Raw genomic sequence first — 22571 nt, 5'->3', positions numbered from 1 at the left:
AAAAGACACACAGATGACCAACAGGCACATGAAAAGATACTCAACATCACTAATTATCAGAGAAACGCAAATCAAAACCACAAAATCACTTCACATCAGTCAGAATGGCTATCATCAAAAAGTCTACAAATAACAAATGCTGGACAGAACATGGAGAAAAAGGAACCCTCCTACACTGTTGGTGGGAACGTAAACTGGTGCAGCCACTATGGAAAAAAGTATGAAGATTCCTTTAAAAACTAAAAATAAAGCTACCATATCATCCAGCAACTCCACCTCTGGGCATATATCCTGAAAAGACAAAAACTGTGATTTGAAAAGATACATGTACCCCAATGTTCACAGCAGCATTATTCACACTACCCAAGATGGAAATAACCCAAACGCCCACCAAGAGACAATTGGCTTAAGAAGATGTGGTGTGTGTGTGTGTGTGTACACACACACACACCCCCCACACACAACAGAATATTACACAGTCATAAAATAGAATGAAATATTGCCATTTGCAGCAACATGGATGGACCTAGAGAATATCATACTAAATGAAGTCAGTCAGACAGAGAAAGACAAATATCATATGATATCACTTATATGGGGAATCTAAAAAATAATAAAAATGAATCTATATACGAAACAGAAACAGACTCACAGACATAGAAAACAAACTTATGGTTACCAAAGGGGAAGGGGGGGATAAATTAGGAGTACTATGGGATTAACAGATACAAACTGCTACATATAAAACAGATAAGCAGGGCTTCCCTGGTGGCACAGTGGTTAAGAATCCACCTGCCAATGCAGGGGACACTGGTTCGAGCCCTGGTCCAGGAAGATCCCACATGCCACGAGGCAAGTAAGCCCATGTGCCACAAGTACTGAGCCTGCACTCTAGACCCTACGAGCCACAACTACTGAAGCCCGTGGGCTTAGAGCCCGGGCTCCGCAACAAGAGAAGCCACTGCAATGAGAAGCCTGCACACTGCAACAAAGACCCAACGCAGCCAAAAAAAATAAATTAAATAAATTAAAAAACAAAACAAAACAAAAACAGAGAAGCAGCAAGGATTTACTGTATATCACAGGAAACTATGCAATATCTTGTAATAATCTATAATGGAAAATAATCTGAAAAATATATGTATAACAATAATTTTGCTGTATACCTGAAACTAACACAATATTGTAAATCAACTACACTTCAATTAAAAAAAGAAAAGAAAAAAGGAAAAAATAGATCTAAGAGCTAAAATCATAAAACTCTTGGAAGAAAACAGTGGAAAAGCTTCATGATATTGGACTTGGAAATGATTTCTTAGTCATGATACTGAGAGCACACGTAACAAAAGTAAAAACAGATAAACTGAGCTACATCAAAATTAAAAACTTTTGTACCCTGAAGTTTGGATACTGTCCATGTGGTAAAAAGAAAACCTGAAAAACAGGTGAAAATATCTGCAAGTCATCTATCTGTTAATGGATTAATATCCAAAATATATAAAGCTTTAAAACTCAACAACAACAAAACCCAATTCATAATGGGCAAAGGACTTAAACAGACATTTCTCCAGAGAAGATACACAAATGGCCAATAAGCACATGAAAAGATGTTCAACATCAGTAAGTAGGAAATGCAAATCAAAATCACAATGAGATACCATTTCACACTCACTAGGATAGTTATTATCAAAAACAAACAAACAGAAAATAACAATTGTTTGCAAAAATGTGGAGAATTTGGAACCCCTGTGCATTGTTGGTGGGAATGTAAAATGGTTCAGCCACTGTGCAAAATGTATGATGGTTTCTCCAAAAATTAAACAGAATTACCATATGATCTAGTAATTTCACTTCTGGATATACACCCAAAAGAACTGAAAGCAGGGACCTGAAGAGCTATTTGTTCCCATATTCATAGCAGCATTATTTACAACAGGTGGACGCAATCAAAGAATCCATCAAGGGATGGATGAACAAATTGTGGTATATAAACACAGTGGAATATTATTCAGCCTTAAAGAGAAAGGAAATTTGACACATGCTACAACCTCGATGAATCTTAAAGCCATTATGCTAAGTGAAATAAGCAAGTCACAAAGAGACATATGTTTCCACTTCTAAGAATGCACCATAGTCAAATTCATAGAGGCAGAAAGCAGAATGGTGGTTACCAGAGGCAGGGGAGAGGGACGAACGGAGAATTAATGTCTGATGAGTTCAGAGGTTCAGTGTGGGAAGATGAAAATGTTCTGAAGATGAATGGTGGTGATAGTTGCATAACAACATAATATACTTAATGCCACTGTGAACTGTATGCTTAAAAATAGCTAAAGTGGCAAATTTTATATTATGCATACTTTACCACAATATTAAAAAATACCCAAAAAAGTTAACTTCATGTCTTGAGATTTAAGAAGAGCAATTTTCAAGAAACAGAAGTGTGTGAGCATGATTAGGAAGACTGGGGAAAGAGAAGGATAAATTCAAATACCTCACATTTCTGTTTTAGTAAGTCACTAGTACTAAAGAGATTGATCTAGAATACCTCTTAAATCTTGAGGTTTTTAAATCCAAGCTTTATCACACTGGGGAAAAGGATCACAATTCTGAGGCGGTTGTGTAATAGAGTGAAATAACATGCCTTTTGGCTGTGGATTCAAACCTCTAGCACCATCATTTGCCAGCTAACCTCTTTAGGTCTTGATTATTAAAAAATCACTTAACTGAAATGACTGAGTACTCATTTTGCACCAGACATTGTGCAATATAGCTTTAAAAACTGTGGCAAAATACACATAATAAAACTTACTATCTTAACCACTTTTTTAAGTGTACAGTTCCGTGACATTAAGTATATTTACACTGCCGTGCTACCATCACCAACATCCATCCACAGAACTTGTTTCATCTTGCAAAACTGAAACTGACCCATTAAACAATAACTCCCCATTTCCCCTTCCCTCCAGCCCCTGGCAACCACCATTCTACTTCCTGTCTCTATGTGTAATATAGTTTTCATAACATTGTATTTTCTGTTTGAAAAAAGCAACACAGAGTGTGGTAATGGCATCAGGGTATACAAATAGATCAACAGAACAGAATAAAGTCCAGAAACACACCTACATACATATGGCTAATTGATTTTCAGCAAAGCGCAAAGGCAATTCTCAATTCAATGGGAAAGCAGTCTTTTCAACAAATGATTCTGGAACATTCAGATGTTCATATTTTTAGAAAAAGAACTTCCACCCATCACTCACACAATACACAAAAATTAACTCCAAATGGATCATAGATCTAAATGTAAAACCTAAAACAGTAACATTTATAGAAGAGAACATAGAAAGCCTTTGTGCTCTTGGGTTGGGCAGATTTCTCAGACATAACATGAAAAATACAATCAATAAAAGAACAAGTTGGGCTTCCCTGGTGGCTCAGTGGTTAAGAATCCGCCTGCCAATGCAGGAGACACGGGTTCGAGCCCTGGTCAGGGAAGATCCCACGTGCCGCAGAGCAACAAAGTCTGTGCGCCACAACTACTGAGCCTGTGCTCTAGGGCCCACGAGCCACAACTACTGAGCCCATGTGCCACAACTACTGAAGCCCGTGCGCCCTAGAGGCCACGCTCTGCAACAAGAGAAGCCACCTCAATGAGAAGCCTGTGCACCGCAACAAAGAGTAGCCCCTGCTCACCACAACTAGAGAAAACCCGTGCGCAGCAACGAAGACCCAACACAGCCAGAAATAAATAAAATTAATTAATTAATAAAAAAATAAAAGAACAAGTTAATAAACTCAACTTTATCAAAATTAAGAACTTGTGTCCTTCAAAAGACACTGTTAAGAGAATAAAAAGACAAACCACAGCCTAGGAGAATACATGCCAACAAGCCATGGCTTGGCTGCTCTTATGCCCATCTAGTAATGCAGGACTTTTCGTTCCTGTTAATGTCTCACCCAGTTTTTCCTTAAAGTTCCTGATAGTGTCTCTCATGAGTTTAGAACAGTTCTGTCCACAATGTGTGTCTGCCACCATGTTGTTCTGCCTCAGTTCATCCTTGTCATGACCTACTCCTTCTAAGCTGGTAGAGAGCACCTCAGGCTTTCTCCATGCCCACATCAACACAATGGAATCTGTGTCACAGCCAAGGGTGTTCCCTCTAGAGATCCCAAGTGAACCAGAGGCAGAATGTGTGTAACTTAAAAGTGATACAAATCACCATCCCCAATCTGTCTACCCTTTGCCATCTAAGTCACAACATTTAAAAAAGGAAAAAAAGAAGAATACATTGCATAAAGGACTTGGGTCCAGAAACACACACACACACACCCCTCAAAACTCACAGTAAGAAAACAAACAATCCAATTTTTTCAAATGAGCAAGAGTTGAAAAGATACATTCCCAAAGAAGATATGTGGTTGGTAACTAAGCACATGAAAAGATACTCAACAGAAGTCATTAGGGAAAGGCAAATGAGAACCACAATGAGCTGCCACTAATTTCAGAACGGCTAGAACTAAAAAGACTGGCCACACCAAGTGTTGATCAGGAGGTGGAAAACTAGAACTCTCATACATTGTTGGTAGGAATGTAAAATGATACAACTACTCTCAAAAACCTGACATGTGACCCAGCCATTCCAGATATTTACCCAAGAGAAAGAGAAGGCGTTTGTTCACACAAAGACTTACACATGAATGTTCATAGCAGCTTTGTCTGTATTAGCTGAAAACTGGAAACAAGCCAAATATACCAACAGGTGAATAAACAAATCATGATAAAGCCATACAATGAATACTCAGCAATGAAAGGAATTAATTATTAATATATACAACAACATAAAAGAATTTCAAAATAATTATACTGCAAGACACCAAAAAGAGACTTATAGATTTATTTATGTAAAATTCTAAAAATGCAATATAATCTATACAGAGAGAAAGCAGCATAGCTGAGTGAGGATGTTATGGTTATGTACAGGAGGAAAGTAAGAAAGAGGAAACACAATAGGAGTAGAAAGAAAGTTCTAGGAGTGACGGATATATTTGTTATCTTTTTTTTTTTTTTTTTTTTTGGCGGTATGCAGGCCTCTCACTGTTGTGGCCTCTCCGGTTGTGGAACCTGTGGTTGCGGAGCACAGGCTCCGGATGTGCAGGCTCAGCGGCCATGGCTCACGGGCCCAGCCGCTCCGCGGCATGTGGGATCTTCCCGGACTGGGGCACGAACCCATGTCCTCTGCATCAGCAGGCGGACTCTCAACCACTGCGCCACCAGGGAAGCCCCTTTGTTATCTTGATTGTGGTTTCATGGGTATACAGATATGCCAAAGCTTATCACATTGTTCATTTTAAATATAAACAGTTTACTGTATGTCAATTATACCTCAATAAACCTTTTTTTAAAAAAAAACACAATGCTCCACAAAATGCACAAAATCATAAAAGGAATTTAAATAAATTTTACATTTCACTTGTCGGATTTACTATTTTTACTGCAATAAAGTGTAAAAATTCTGTGCATAAAAATAATATAAGGGACTTCCCTGGTGGCACAGTGGTTAAGAATCCTCCTGCCAATGCATGGGACACAGGTTCAAGCCCTGGTCTGGGAAGATCCCACATGCCGCAGAGCAACTAAGCCCGCGAGCCACAACTACTGAGCCTGTGTGCCACAACTACTGAAGCCCGCATGCCTAGAGCCCGTGCTCCACAACAAGGGGAAGCCACTGCATTGCAACGAATAGCCCCCACTCACCGCAACTAGAGAAAGCCTGCGTGCAACAATGAAGACCAATGCAGCCAAAAATAAATAAATAAAATAAAATTTAAGAAAAAGTTTAAAAATTACATTAAAAATAATAATATAAAAAGTGAAAAGATAAACAGAAGAAAAGATAATTCCAAAGTAATGACCAACAAAAATTTCATGTCTAGAATATAATTTCATAAAAACTGTTAAGAAAACCCAAATGAAAAATGAGCAAAAAATGGGAAAAAGTAATTCAGAAAAGAGGAAATCTGAATAGCAATAAATATAACTAAAAAGATAAGCAACTCCTCACAAGTAAACAGAAAAAAAAAATTAAAACCACAATGAGATACCACAGTCTACCCATCAGAACGGCTACAATTAAACTGTCGACTATACCAAGTGTTGGCAAGAATGAAGGGCAATGGTAACTTTCATACACTGGTGACTGCATAAACTGCTACAAATACTTTGGAGAGTAACTTGGCAGTATTTATTATAGTTGAAGATAGGCTTATATATGAAGCTAGCAATTCCACTGTAAGCATATACCCTAAAAGAAATTCTTGCACCCATGTATAAACATATAAGGAAAAGATATCCTCCCCAGCAGTTAATGTAAATGCCTCTAAATCCATCAGTAAAAGAATGGACAAATGAACTGTGATATATTTACATAATGAAATACTACACACCAGTGAAAAATGAATGTATCAAGACTATACATACCAAAAAGTATACAAACATACTAGATACACCTTAGAAACATTATGTTGAATTCAGAAAGCTTCAGAAGAATACATACAGTACATCATTTAAGCAAAGCTGGAAAACATAATTCTTAATATTACACATTATATTAAAATACACAAATACAAACTAAAGAGATGGAGGAGAGATTAAATACCAAAATCAGGATGATGGTGGGAGGTAAATGATGTCTGTAACAGGGTACATAGGTAGCTTCAATTATTTTACTTCTTAGGTTGTGTTCATTTTAGTACACACTTTACTACCTGTATGTTGGAAATATTTGATTTTTTTGAAAAGTAACATACCATTCAAAGTTCTGAGCAAAACGGGTTTTCAACCTAGATTCCTATACCCAGCCTAACTAACACAAAACAGAGGGGAAACCTCCTCAGGAAGCTACTGGAGGGTAACTCCTCACACCCCAAATAGGGGAGTAAAACAAGACAAAGACAGAGGGCCAGGAAACGGTATCTAACAAAGGAAAGAAGCAAAGACAAGTACTGAAACAATAGTTGATAAAATGAAAATTAATTTTAAAGGGTAATATATAAGTATAAACCATACAAAAACACAAGAAACATAAAGTGAATGTCCCACTTATTCTTCACTGAAATGTAACAAATGATAACACTTTAGTAACTGTCTTCCAAAACTTTTTCTATACATCATTGCTTTATAAAATGGGATACTATATAGTTTTCTAACTGTTTCTAAAACAACAGATCTTGGATATCTTTTCATACCAATACATATAGTACTACCTTTTTGCCTGTTTAAATTTTATTTGAAAAAATACTGAAATACACTGAAATAAAAATACTGAAATACACTGAAATAAAAAGGGAAAATCCACTCATAATTCCACCACTTTAAAATTTTCTATGCAACAAAGAAGTGAAAGACCACACCAGTGTTCCATCTAATTCTACCCCTACTCTCTATCACCAAATAACCCTGATAAATACAATTTGGTACATATGCCTTATATACATAAACAAAAGCTTTCTAATTCTTTGTAATAATCTCCTGTGCTCAAATGTTTTATGGCTCTGGGGTGTTCAAAGGGTACTTATTTTTTGGCATTTCCAAATCTAAAATATCTTATAAAAGCCCTCATCTAGTCCAAGACAGATTCCTGGCATTCCTGCTCTCCCTTAAATTAGTAGGGTTTTCCCTTCTTAACCATGCACTTGCTTCAAATTTTCAGTTTGGCAACAAACACTAATGAAGCCGATTATAGAAAAGTGGCACGGAAAATCATTTCTTTATAATCTATACCAACTGGAAAGAGCAATAATGTTGCTTACTCAAAACCATTTATGTTAGATCTAAAAATTATTGTGCAATAGTTAGGCAAGGGAATTGTTTTGCTTATGTTCATGTTACCTAAGGACAAACTAGTAGAAAGGTAGATAAATACATATAACCGTCAAACACTGACTACTGCTCTTTTGTACCAATAAGCATATTTAACAGGAAAAACTGCTTAATATTTACCTTCTCCACTAGACAATAAGCTCACTGCAGACCAGAACCCCAAGTAGCACATAACAGGTATTTTGTAATTATTTGCTTTTGATTCTTTGCCCAATTATTAAAGGATATGCCAACTTATTTTTGACGTTTGATTAAGACAATTTTTCCGATACACATCTTTGATTAGCATGAAATATGCCTGTATACTAAAACAAATTCAACTAAGTAGATTGGACTCCAAATTCTCACTGCTTCCTTCAAACCCTGTAAAGGAGGAGAGCAGCATAATGTTGACCAAACTGCACTTGTGGGAATTTTAAAAAGAAAATGCTTAAGATCACAGTATTTTTCAGAAAGGTACTCACATCAGATTACAATGATAATCCTCAATTTTGCTTGATAGTAAATAGATATGTCAAAGTTCAGAACTTTACTGATATTACAGCTGTCATATAATATCACACAATACTGATATAATTATTCTGATCCTCAGCTAACATCCTCGACTGAGAGGGAGTTTCTAACTTACAAGTTTTAAGCTGGAAAGGGAATGGGGCAGATAACCTCCAAAGTTCTTCCCCCAAACATAAGATTCTACAATTTTATGAAAACATGGCCAACTTTTTCCCAAGAACTCAAATCCAACATGTTACAAATTCAAATCACTTTTGATATATGCACATTTCAATAAAATGAAACACATAATTTAAATGCCAAACAATAAACCAAGTTAAAGCCAACAGCCAAATGAATAAAAAATATGTCATATACAATGATCTATCAGTTGCAACAGGTCAAACGCATTATACCTACTATAAACCCCAAAAGGCATCCATATTGCTTCAATGTAATAGAAATTTACTGTAAATTACACTTCCAGTCTGCAAAACTCATCATAGGCTCTCTGAATCTAAAACTATGTTAGCAAATGCTCTGAAAGCATTTAGGAAACTTTTTTCTTTCAGTGAGCTCTACATTGACAGGAAAATGGAGGAAAACCACGCTACATGAAATACTTCTCTAAAACAATATTCAGTATAGAAAGGAAATAAAGAAACAGGGGCTTCCCTGGTGGCGGAGTGGTTGAGAGTCCGCCTGCCAATGCAGGGGACACGGGTTCGTGCCCTGGTCCGGGAGGATCCCACATGCCGCGGAGCGGCTGGGCCCGTGAGCCATGGCCGCTGAGCCTGCGCATCTGGAGCCTGTGCTCCACACGCTGGGTACCTATCTGCTACTACCAAAAGCTATGCTAAGGGTACTGTAATATTGTCCCATTTGATCCTCACAACCACCTACGGGGTAGCTTTCTATTACCCCCAATTTTATAGACAAGAATATAGACCCACAGCAAGGTTTAAGATCACAAAAGTGTTGGAATGAGGATTTAAAGCAAAACCTCTTAACTTCAAATGTACTTTCTATTGTAATGTTCTCCATTTCATAAGACAATAAAACATAATATTGACGAAACATGATGTTTTACCCACATTTACTGTTAGAACTTCATGGGATAATTTACTCTAGGTTTAACATTTTCATTTACCAAAATCAAGCTTTCATTATGAAGAAAAGAGCCAAATAAGGATAGTGAGCATAACAACTAGTGTAAACAAATAATTTCAGCTCAAATTAGTAGAGTGGTTTCCACTGGGATGGGCATTTACCCTAAAGGTGTAAATGATAACCCATCAAGGAGTAGAAATATAATATTGAAACTTTTATTTAAATTAGTTTTAAAAGTCTCATCCATTTTACACTTCTGTGTTTGCTTGTAATTTATATATTGGTACTGCATAAATAGAACATTTAAAATTTATTTATTTCAATAAGGATACACAAGGCAAATGTTTGGAGATGACTTAGAAAATAATCCTTAGCAAATGTTTCCCAATAGACTTATGTAGTTTTAGAGGAGAATCACATCTAAAAAGTCATCTCATTTAAGCAGCAATTTGAGGCCCCATAACAAACCGATTTGGTGCAAGGTAATACATCCATTCAGTGACACTTTATTTGAAAACATATAAAGATAACAACATAAGAAAAACTTGGCTAACGTAAAGCACTAGGGTCTTTCCATTTATTCAGCTATGACTCAGTCTTCCCAAAGATTCCCAAATCTCCCCAAAGTAGTAACGATCAATAAATGTTTGTTGGAAATGAGTACACTGACAAATCTCTCACAGCAACAATCAATCACTAAATTGTATGATACATTCTGATGGCCTCAGGTTAGGCTGCAACTAACGCTCTGTAGTATGTTCTGCTTCTTGAGAACCTCAAAGCAACTTGGAATCTTAAGATTACAAGGTCACACTCGATGATTAGACACAACCAAATTTTAATGACTTTTAAATAATAACATTTTAAAACAGAAGTATGTTAAAAAAATAAAGGTAAAGACAAACCTCACAGGGAAAAAAAAAGTAAATATCTAATACACGTGAAAAAATAACAAGGACTTCCCTGGTGGTCCAGTGGGTAAGACTCCGTGCTCCCAATGCAGGGGTCCAGGTTCAATCCCTGGTTGGGGAACTAGATCCCGCATGCATGCCGCAACTAAGTGTTCACATGCTGCAACTAAGAAGCATGTATGCCGCAACTATGAAGCCAACATGCCACAACTAAAGATCCTGCATGCCACAACAAAGATCCCGTGTGCCACAACTAAGACCCGGCGCAGCCAAAATAAATGAATATATAAATATTTTCTTAAATGCTTTTAAAATACAAATTAATAGTGTGATAGCAATTATCTGCCACTATCAGATGGGCAAATATTAAAAAGTTTAGTAATACCAGGGTTGGCAAGGATATAGTGAAACAGGGACTCCATAACACTATTGGTGGAAGTACATACTCAAATTCTCGTAGGCCAGTAGCTATCAAAATTTTAAAAAAACATTCTCTTTAGTCCAGTACTGTAATGTCAATGCCAGGAATTTATGTTATGGATATAAGTAACTAATGCTTAATGTTTAAGGTTGTTCACTTCAACCTTATTTGTGGTAACAACAAAAAATTATTTAATTATGGTAATGTTCAACATGTACTGATTCAGAAAGTTGTCCTCAGTATATTAAATCAAAATGTAGGGACTTCCCTGGTGGTCCAGTGATAAAGAATCCGCCTTACAATCAATGCAGGGGATGCGAGTTCTATTCCTAGTCAGGGAGCTAAGATCCCACATGCCGCGGGGCAACTAAGCCCATGCGCCACAACTACCGAGCTCATGTGCCTCAACTAGAGCCTGCATGCTGCAAACTACAGAGCCCATGCGCCCTGGAGACTGCGCACCACAACTAGAGAAGAGAAAACCCGCACACCTCAACTAGAGAGACGCTTGTGCACCACAACGAAGAGCCCATGCGCCGCAACAAAAGATCCTGCATGTCTCAAGGAAGATCCCAAGTGCTACAACTATGACCCGACGCAGCCAAAAATAAATTAAATAAAAAAATAATAACTCTTTTCAAAAATTAATTAATTAAAATGTAAATTGCAGAAGAGTGTGCATTTTAATTTTTAAGAACACACAAGACACCGTTCACCGTTAACTGCTCTGGGGAGTGACTGGAGGAACTGAAGGCAAAAAAGGGCTTCTACTTTTCCCTTAAACCTTTCTGTAGCTTCATATATTCTGCCTTGAGCATAGCTTTTACAGTTTTAAAATTTTTTTAATTAAGAGCATTGAAGGTTTTGGGACTTCCCGGATGGCGCAGTGGTTAAGAATCCGCCTGCCCGTGCACAGGACATAGGTTCGAGCCCTGGTCCGGGAAGATCCCACATGCCGCGGAACAACTAAGCACATGTGCCACAACTACTGAGCCTGCACTCTAGAGCCCATGAGCCACAACTACTGAAGCCTGCACACCTAGAGCCCATGCTCCACAAGAGAAGCCACCGCAATGAGAAGCCCACGCACAGTGATGAAGAGTAGCCCCTGCTCAGCCCCCGCTCACCGCCAACTAGAGAAAGACCTGTGCACAGCAATGAAGACCCAACGCAGCCAAAAATAAATTAATTAAAAAATAAAAGTAAAATCAATGCAGTTTTCAATGGAATACTATGCAGTTTTTTTAACGTAGTTAATATGTGTGTGTTCCATATGAAAAGATATCTACAATATAGTAAATGAAATAAACAAGTTTTAGTATATAAACTTGACACTATTTTTCTAAAAATAATACATATCACGTGGAAAAATTCTGTAAGTATACATTCCCAAACTGTTAACCTAAGAAAACGTAGTACTGAAGTATAGGGAGTATATGGTAGTTTTCATCTTAACTTTCTCTTCTTTTACGTTATTCTAAATTTTTACAATTAGAATGTGTTCATGAGTTGCTTGGGCAACTAAAACTTTTAGTATTTATATACACACATATACTATATGTGCTTTTCCAAAAATCAGAATAATACATCAAGTTATTAACAGTGAGACTACATGGTACTTTCACTTTTTACTTTATGCATTTATACATCTTGTCTTAAGCTTCTGGAATGAGCATGTATCAGTTTGGAGTCACAAAAAACAAAAAATATATATAATTAGTTTTATTTCTTTAAGATACCTTATATATTTTAAACATACATATGGAAAAAAGAAAATGAAATCCCAAATTAAAATATGCCTATTTTATACAACCACATATCATAAAAATACAATTCCCAAGCTAAGTCATTCATTCTATCATATCTGGTAATAATTCTTATAAGTGTCCATATTAGAAGGCATTACTGTGCTGGCTAATGTGACACACTCAGGTTATTTCTTTGGAAGTAAAAATACTATGAGATCAAATGTCAGCACAATAAGCTACTAGATCCCTCCAAAAAGGATAAGAAAAGTCCTCTAAAAAACACATTAGAGAAATCTGGCACAGCACAAAAGTGAGGAGAAAAGACAAATACATCAGTAGTTTCGAAGCTTCCTATGTGCAGAAATATAGGTAAACCTAGATGAATAAATAAACTTGAACTCAAAATATGTCTGAAATGTAATTCATTCTCAACTTCCAAAAAATTATAATACATTAAAATATTTTTCCTTTGGGACAATAAGTATAATCTAACACCTGCAAAAACTTTGGAGGGAAATATGTTTTATAAAAAGCTCTCAGTCAGGACTTCCCTGGTGGCACAGTGGTTAAGAATCCGCCTGCCAATTCAGGAGACATGGGTTCGATCCCTGGTCCGGGAAGATCCCACATGCCACGGGGCAACTAAGCCCGTGTGCCACAACTACTGAGCCCGCACTCTAGGGCCCAAGAACCGCAACTACTGAGCCCGCATGCCACAACTACTGAGCCCACATGCCACAACTACTGAAGCCCATGCGCCTAAAGCCCGTGCTCCACAACGAGAAGCCACCGCAATAAGCTCGCACACTGCAACAAAGAGTAGCCTCTGCTCGCCGCAACTAGAGAAAGCCCACGCACAGCAACAAAGACCCAATGCAGCCAAAAAGAAAAAAAAAAAACTCACAGTCATGTTTAGGCTAACACCAGGAAATCAGAACTCGGTGGTGTGCAGAAACATAAAGCAATCAACTCTTCACCACACTAATTTGCTTTACTATAATGAAAGTAAAGCATGTGATTTGGGGGCTGACATAAGGTTTAGAACATGGCAAAATGTTTCATTTATTTTTTTAAATTAATTTTTATTGGAGTATAGTTGCTTTACAATATTGTGCTAGTTTCCACTGTACAGCAAAATGAATCAGCTATACATATACACATATCCCCTCTTTTTTGGATTTCCTTCCCATTTAGGTCACCACAGCGCATTAAGTAGAGTTCCTTGGGCTATACAGTATGTTCTCATTAGTTATCTATTTTATACATGGTATAAATAGTGTACATGTGTCAATCCCTATCTCCCAAATGTTAAATGTTTTAGACACCTTAATTTTGGCAAATATTGTACAATATTTAAATGTCTCTCTAGAAGAGTCACAATGTGTCATATTAAAAAAACGTTTAGGGACTGCTCTGGTGGTGCAGTGGTTCAGAGTCCACCTGCTAATGCAGGGGACACGGGTTCGGTCCCTGGTCCGGGAAGGTCCCACATGCCGTGGAGCAGCTGGGCCCGTGCGCCACAACTACTGAGCCTGTGCCCACGACTACTGAGCCCTCCTGCCTGGAGACCGTGCTCCGTAATGGGAGAAGCCACCTCACTGAGGGGCCCACACACTGCGGCAAAGACACCGCAGCTAGAGGGGGACCGTGTGCAGCAACGAGGATCCAATGCAGCCAAAAATAAATTAATTAATTAAAAAACAACAACAAAAAACGTTTATCCCAATGTTTTCCCAACTTACATGAACAAATAATCCTTATTTCAAGAAGTGCTTATGGGCTTCCCTGGTGGTGCAGTGGTTGAGAGTCCGCCTGCTGATGCAGGGGACACGGGTTCGTGCCCTGGTCCAGGAAGATCCCACATGCCGTGGAGCGGCTGGGCCCGTGAGCCATGGCCACTGGGCCTGCGCGTCCGGAGCCTGTGCTCCGCAACGGGAGAGGCCACAACTGTGAGGGGCCCGCGTATCGCAAAAAAAAAAAAAAAAAAAAAAAAGAAGTGCTTACGAATACATATATTTCATGGAACAAAACATAATTTAGGAAATGCTGATATAAGAAAAACAGCATGGGCTCTGGAGTCAAAGACTTCGCCACAGCTGTGTGATCCTGGGAAAGTTTCGTAATTTCCCTGGATCTGTTTTCTACCTGTAAAAGGAAAATACCACCACCTACTCAAGTGCCTGGCACACAAAAGATGCTCAATAAATTAAATATCCCTCTATTTTTTCATATGGTTTCTATGTTGGCTTATGTCAGCAATGAAAGTTTTAGGAATCTATTTTTTATACCATCTTGCAATCTATGTTTGGGTTTTAAAGTATGGTGTCAATCATATCCAAAATAAATGCTTCAATCTGGCTAAGAAAGCTTGCTGAAAAATTCATTACTTTAAATATTTGTGGAATATAAGCAACCAGGGGAAGTTCTTAGAAAATATAAATAAAATTAAAATGAGGTTCTACTCTTAGTTAATCAAGATACAAAGGACAATAAGACCTGATCCCTACTAGGAAGCAGCATAAACCTGTTGACAAGAAAAGTTCCTATTTCTTGATAAAGATAAGCTAAGTCTTGCTTGTTACTCTTAAGAAGTCTAGTCAGGGATTTATGGAAGGAAGGAGATAAAAGATCAATAAATATTGATTGAGTAGCCATTAAGTGCCAGGGACTATCTAGGCACTGGGTAAACAAAACAATAAACACCCTCATGATGCTTACATTCCAGGTGGGGATACAGACAAATACACATATCAGACAGAGTCAGTGATTAAAAAGAAATATAAAGCAGTGTTAAGGAGTCCAAAGAAGATGGGGAAGTGCTGTTTTAGATAAGAGAGTCAAAGAAGACCTCTGGGAGAGATGACAGATGTCTAGAACTGAACGAAAACAAAGCACATTTTAGTTTGCCAATGCCTTTGCAGTTTTGAAATAAGCGGTGTGTTCTTTCTAGATTTCTTAACTAACATTGTTCAGAAGAGTATGATCCACAGGTAGACACAGAAGTCACTAGGGACCACAGTACAAGAGACTGGGTGGTACCACAGTAAATAACAGCACCCAAAGTTCTCACTGCTTCACAGGTCACATTTATAGTAATATGTTTTGGTTACACACACTGAAAAGCTAGCTCTTGCTGTTATAACTAACTGTCATTTAGTTCCTATTTAGACATCTCTCAGGAGAAGGCAGCACAAGAAGAAAAGCTAATGCATTTAATAAAAGCCCTTTAAAATAAATAATTGAAAAAGGTAAAAATAAATGAAAGAGGTAATACTCAAGGTCTTCATGGCCACCAACCTCAAGGAGTTAGGAAGACTGATCCTCCCTATCTTAACATCTCTAAACTGTTGTCCTATTAGACTGGTAACTCTTCCTCAATACTATATAATGCCTCCTATTTTCTCCCTCCATCAACACTAGCCCTCAATCCACACATGTAAATGTGTATTTTATTATATTTATTATATGAATGTAAGCTAAGTTGACAAGTATTGTCTCTAAGAAATGACCAAAATCTCCTATCCTGTTCCTTTACAGGAATTTCTTATGGTAAAACTGCCTTTTAACATACTAGATTTTACATTAGGTGTTTCTTTTTTTTTTTTTTGACCCCCCCCCCCCCGTACGTGGGCCTCTCACGGTTGTGGCCTCTCCCATTGAGGAGCACAGGCTCCGGAGGTGCAGGCTCAGCGGCCATGGCTCACGGGCCCAGCCGCTCCGCAGCATATGGGATCCTCCCGGACCGGGGCATGAACCCGTGTCCCCTGCATCGGCAGGTGGACTCTCAACCACTGCGCCACCAGGGAAGCCCTAGGTGTTTCTTTTGAAGTACTCATCTCTTGAGTATATTATGAAGTTCCTACAATATAATTCATTCAACAGATTAGTTTTGTGGGCCAGGCATTGTATTAATTGCTAGGTACCAGGTATACAACAAAGACTTGTTGGCTTACTAGTCAATACAAGAGATAAACATGGATAAAAACATTCAGGTACCAGGCCGATGTACAAGATGCTACTGGAGTACATATTCTAAGTGAAAGAATCACCTCATTCTGTCTGCTGAAATCAGAAAATGCTCTAAAAAAACTTATTATGTGAGCCAGGTCTTAAAGGATAAATAAGCAGATGAGGAAGGGGTGACCCTGGGGTTAATCAAGTGAACTGAGAGATGAACACTGGGATGAAGGTAGACAAAAAAAAAAAAAAAAAAAAGGTTGGGTGTAAGGGGTGGAGCAAGTCCAGATCCTAAAAGGCTTTGCATGCCAGGCTGATAAGTGTGAATTTTATCTTGCCTTTTGGGAAAAAACCATTGAAGAATTTTAGGGAATAAAGTGACTAATAAGATAATGTTTATAATTTAAAAGGAACATCAAAATGCATTGCTGATAAGGCCAGTAAGAAGGCAAGAAAGATTAGTGAAGAGTTGCTGCAAAAGGACATTATGAAGCCTGAACTAAGACGGTGACAGCAAGGAAAGGAGTTAAAACCACAGGTATGTGCAAAGTGTCAAAAGAACACAAACAACTAAGAGGAAATCTATCTAGTAAAATCAAAGAAAGCTTCACAGACAAGGTGACATTTGCACTGGGCCCTAGAGAAGGAAAACTTGCCATGCAGAAAATGAGAGAACAGGATAGAACAGCACAATGAAAGGGAAAGACATAAAAATGCTTAACGAGCTGAGCTTTTGTTAAAGTAGTAATTCCATCCTTTTGTAGATCAGTCACTTGGGAAATATTTACTGAAAACCTAACATGTGTCTTGGATCTTGAAGAATCCAATGAAAATTAAGATCATCTTTTCCAAAATAATGCATCTGGAAATTCACAGGCAAAATTTTAATCATAGGAGTAACTGAGATCCCACTTTGATCCACGAACTCCAACTAAAGTACTCCTGAATAAGTAACAGTAGAACTGGGGTGATGGGATAGGCTAGGTAAGAGCTGAAAAGTAAGCTGGGGGCAAGGCTGTTAAGACTTTTTATTCCAAGAAATCTGGATAACTCAGATAATTCTAGGGCCATTGTTTTTTACAGAGATTGTTTTATTTAGTCCACACAACAGTGTATTTACATAGAGAACAGTAAGTACTGTTATTATTCCATTTGCCAATGAGAAAACTAAGGTTTAAAGAAAATAACATGCGCCAAGGTCACACAGCTAGTTTAAATGGTAAAGCCAGTATGCCCATCTCATTTAGGCCCTTTGAACTCAATCACTAATCTAGGGGAAAATGAAATACATTCAGTACTTACCTAATTTAACATTTAAAAATCTACAAAGTCACTGTTAGTTCCAGAACTCAAAGTGTCTCATAAACAAGGTTTACTCATAAAACTACTCTGCTTGATAGTCTCAAAGTATAATTTCAAGTTATTAATGAAGTCTACTTTAAAAGTGTTCAAAATTTGTGTTACAAATACAACAACCAGTTGGAAAACTTCAGGAATCTGGGTTCCCAAAATATAGCAAGAATTTGAGAGGATATCATCAATTTTTCAGCAAAACAAAGAAAGACTGTTTTCTGGAGTTAATCTTATCCACACTGTCTGTCTGGCAGACAATGTTTTCAGAAAAGGAACTGAGGGAAGGGGAAAACACACACACACACACACACACACACACACACATCCCATAATCACTGAATACAAATTTTCACTGACTACAACTTCATCTAAATATCATTTTCTTAGTAACTATTACTTCTGAAGTTTCATTTTGATCATCTTCACAAACTTCTGAAAATTGAAAACATGCCCAGAATGAAACAAGCTTCTCTATCCTTTCATATGTTAGTTTATTTCTTGATTTGGTGCAATTCCAAAGACAGAGCCATTTCTTTTAAGTGCTGCAAGAGCTAGAGAGAATACGGTCCCAGCCTGTTGCAGGAGGGATCTACTTGGCACAGTATAAGTCCTTAAGACAATATCTCTAAACTAAACACATGATGGAAATAATTTTGTGGCAGTTAAGCATCCCAGAGAGCACAGGTCAGGCCTTTATGATAATGTAATACAACTACATCTCTCTACACATTCATTAGGTGCTCCTGCAGGGCAGGCTCCTATCTCCAGCACTTAATGCAATGTCAGGCACACACACACAATCAGTAGATGAATAAATTTTATTCTGCCTTTCAAATGTGAAACCAAAAGCTATTCAATCAAATTTGGATAGTGAAATTATTCCTACTTCATCATAAAATTTTAAAAAACTTTTCTGTATCTGGTAAGAAAGGATACCCTATTGATTTTATCTGGGGGGAAAAATGTGACAAAAATATTGTGATAAATACTGTGAAGGGTTGAACATAAACTTTCTGTCTACTGTTCGTATAAAGCACTACAAGATAAAGGTCAGAAAACAAAACATAATCTCACAGTCATAGTTTGCCCCAGGTTATTAGCTAGTAAGTAGTAGAGTCACAATTAAGACCCAACTAACTCGAAATCCAATGTGCTTTCTATTACAATATACCGTCACAGATACTCCTTTTATTTTATTAGTGCAAAAAATTGTTTTGGGAAAATTTAAGGCCAAAAAAAAGAACTTCATAAAAAAGACAAATTACAAAAGTACTTTCTTTTTAAAATTCTTCTGTGCCCTCACATATCTAAGTATCACTAATACTCAATACATTAAAATTCAGTTAAAATGATATCAGAGCTGCCAGCAGTTGGCATAAAGCAGAATGAATACATATATATATATATATATATATATATATATATATATATATATATATATGTATGTTATCCTCTGACAAGCTTCAATTTGATGGGTTATATCCATTCTTGCTATTCTTCTAGGAAAACAACGCAAGCTTAGGAGGCTTACCCAAAACCAACAGTGTTTCTGCTCTCCTCCTCACTAATCCGGGTCCAATTAGCTCTCTCTTCTCCCAAAGCACTGTTTTCCTTCTCATCTCTACCTTTGACACTGGAATACCATCCCCTTCCCCGATATTCAAGACTCATTTTCATCCCTTCAGCCATAGGGCCTTCCCAGCCCACCCCATCTAAACTGGCCTCTCCCAGGATTTCTACAACGCCTCCTCTTCCATCATTACCAAAACTGCATTGGCAATAATGTTATTTCTACTACCGCCTCCCAACCGTAAGCTCATCAAGGGTAAGTGCAGTCTTGTTTATGTTTCCTCAGCCCTTGGTAAAGTGTTTGGCACCATCCTATGGAGTCAGTAAAACTCTGTAAAGTAAATATGTGTCCTAAGAATGTTCACTGCTGGTGAAGAAGCAAAGAACACCTTAGTACTTCAGAGTTCAGGGAAAGGCTGAGGGTTGTAGGCATAAAAACTGGAGTGATACAACGTATGGAAAAGATTAGCAAGGACAAAACCCATTCAGAGATGAAGTGCTTCTGGCTCAGCAGAGAGGAGGGAGAAAAACATTCAATCAAGTCCATTTTTGATTCTTCTCCGGACCAACAGAGCAAATTGTCCCTCAAAATTATAACTTTGGAACACCGCAATTTATTCAGCACACTCAACTACTCATTAAGAGCCCAAGTGCCAACGATTATTTTGCATTTTCTAAGGTGCACCAGGTGAGAAGCAGAGGGGCGGCTCCAAAACCTGATTAGAACAAACAAGCAGACGTAGAAATAATAATGGCACATCTTTAAATTTATAAAGAAAAATCTTGGCGTGATCCTGGAAACGAAACTAAGCATACCAAGAAATATGTAATCATAGGTTTAGGACTTACTACGGCACAGAAATGGTCACAGAACTGCCAAAAGAGACCACACTCCTCATCTTTCCCAATCCTCTTCTACTCAAAGAGCCTAATAACCACTACAAGGATCACGAGCCTTATTTCTGGCAGCACAATTCTCAAAGGAATATAGAAGAGGAGAAAGAACAGCTTTGATGCCCCCCCCCAAAAAAGGCAGTAAAAACCAACCAGCCAACCAGCTCCACAATCCTTAAGCAGAAAGCCCTAGACGCCTTTCAAAGCCAACTGTCATATCTTTTAGGGGCCCAGAAGACGTTGACTCCAAACATAAGTCTCTGGCCCCAACATATATCTCCGGATTATCTAGGAAAACCCAGGTTTTCCAATTTGGAGATCTGCACTCTACTCAAAAAAACATCTCCGGGAAGGAACGAGCGAGCAATCAATCCCTCAGGAGGCAATGGCGCTCCAACCACCAGCCGGGGGGACAGGCAACGACGACAGGGCACGGCCCTTCCAGGGAGCTGCCGGCGCCCTTCGGGCTCTCAGTCTAACCCAGCGCAACCCGCCCTGGCGGTGGCCGAAGTCGGGCAGTGGCCGAAGTCGGGCAGTGGCTGAGGGGGGCCAGCGGTCGGGCTTCCGAACTGGGCCTTCCCGGCCCGGGGGCGCGGCAAGACATGGAGGTGGCGCCTTTCAGTCCGGCCCCGGCTGCAGCAACGGGTCCGGGGCCTCTTCCCCTGGCCTCCCCGCCCTGCCGCCCTCAGCCAGCCAGTCCGCCCCTCACCTGGCAGAAGCTCCGGCAGTAGTTCAAAGATGAGACCTCCGACACCTCCTGCTCCCTCAGCTCTGTCTCCAGCTGCCATAGACACGGTCGCAGCCCGGAGGCTCCTGGCGCCGGAGATGTAGGGCTATGACCCCGAGCCATGGACTCTGTCTCGGTTCCGTCTCCGGCTCCGACTCCCGCCGGAGCCTCAGCCCCAGCCCCGGCGGCGGCGGCGCCGTCTCCCTTTCCGTCCGCCATCTTCCCACGGCCCAGCAGCGCGTAGGCAACCAAGCCACGTGACTCAGACCTGGCCCCGCCCCCGGTCAACCGCGCTCTGTGACGCACCCCTGGGCGACGCCGACGCCCTCTGGATTCCGTCACTGGAACTCGGGATGCTCCTCCCCTCCGCGGCCTCCCCGACAGACTCCCGGGGAACGGCCTGGCAGCAGTTGACCAGGGGCTCCTGCCCACTGCAGTCCTTCCAGACCTTTTGGAGTCGTGGGGTCACCGAGACAGACATACCTGTAGATATAATCTAGATATGGGGGAATGACATTTGAGCTGCGATCTGAAGAACGGGAGAGATGCAGCCCTGAGAAGAGCGTTAAAGGAAAGCATCCCCAGTAGAAGAAAAATAAGCAAGCCTGTGGAGGTTGTGAGGCCGAAATGAAGACTAGCCCATGGGAAAGTGGTTTATAATAGAGAGGGCATTACAAGTCAGTAGGTAAAGGGTGAACTTTTCAATAAATGGCGCTGGAACATTTTTTTCCAAAAGGGGAAAAAAAAAATTAAATTGGATTTTTACTTCAAAGCATATCCAAAAAATAAATGCTGGATGGAGTAAAGAAAATATAAATATCTTTATGTTATCAAAATAGAGAAGAATTTCTTAAATAAGATCCAAAAAGCACACACCATAAGGCAAAATATTGTTAGCATTACTGCATTAAAATTTGTTAATTCTGTAATAACACAAGTTTTAAAAGATGGCACACAACGACAAGCCAAAGATTAGACAATATTCACCATATATATAGCCATCAAAGGATTAATATCCCAAGAAGTTCCCAAAATCAAAAGGAAAAAAGCAAACAATCCAATAGAAAAGTAGAGAAAGGATATTGAGGTAGATCACCAAAAAAAGAAACCCAAATGGCCAATAAACCCATGACAAGATATTTAACTTTACTATAACTATCAAAGTACAAATTAAAACAACAGTGAGATATACTTTCATACCCATCAGATTGGCAGAAATTTTAAATTAGTACCATGTGTTAGGAGTTAGGAAAATAGAACTTATGTACTGCTGGTGGAAGTATAAATTGGTACATCATTTAGGAGAAGAATGTGTAATACTTAGTCAAGTTAAAGATGCACATGGACTTCCCTGGTGGCGCCATGGTTAAGAATCCACCTGCCAATGCAGGGGACACGAGTTTGAGCCCTGGTCCGGGAAGATCCCACACGCCGTGGAGCAACTAAGCCCATGTGCCACAACTACTGAGCCTGTGCTCTAGAGTCTGCGAGCCACAACTACTGAGCCCAC

At 39.0% G+C, this 22571-nt stretch overlaps 1 protein-coding gene across 1 annotated transcript in view; it reads right to left on the bottom strand.

Annotated features, from left to right (window-relative positions):
- Nucleotides 1–21280, bottom strand: part of RLF (RLF zinc finger) — a gene marked incomplete at its 5' end in the record, with an annotated part of 80753 nt that extends 59473 nt beyond the window's left edge. Inside the window, one exon of the mRNA XM_079698211.1 lies at nucleotides 21044–21280. Within this exon, the coding sequence (XP_079554337.1) occupies nucleotides 21044–21280 (237 nt within the window). The remainder of the gene's footprint in view (nucleotides 1–21043) is intronic.
- Between the last annotated feature and the right edge of the window lie 1291 nt (nucleotides 21281–22571).

This window comes from Hyperoodon ampullatus (genome assembly GCF_949752795.1).
Source record: "Hyperoodon ampullatus genome assembly, chromosome: 2".
Lineage (NCBI taxonomy): Eukaryota > Metazoa > Chordata > Mammalia > Artiodactyla > Ziphiidae > Hyperoodon > Hyperoodon ampullatus.
This window is presented reverse-complemented; position numbering and strand designations above follow the sequence as displayed.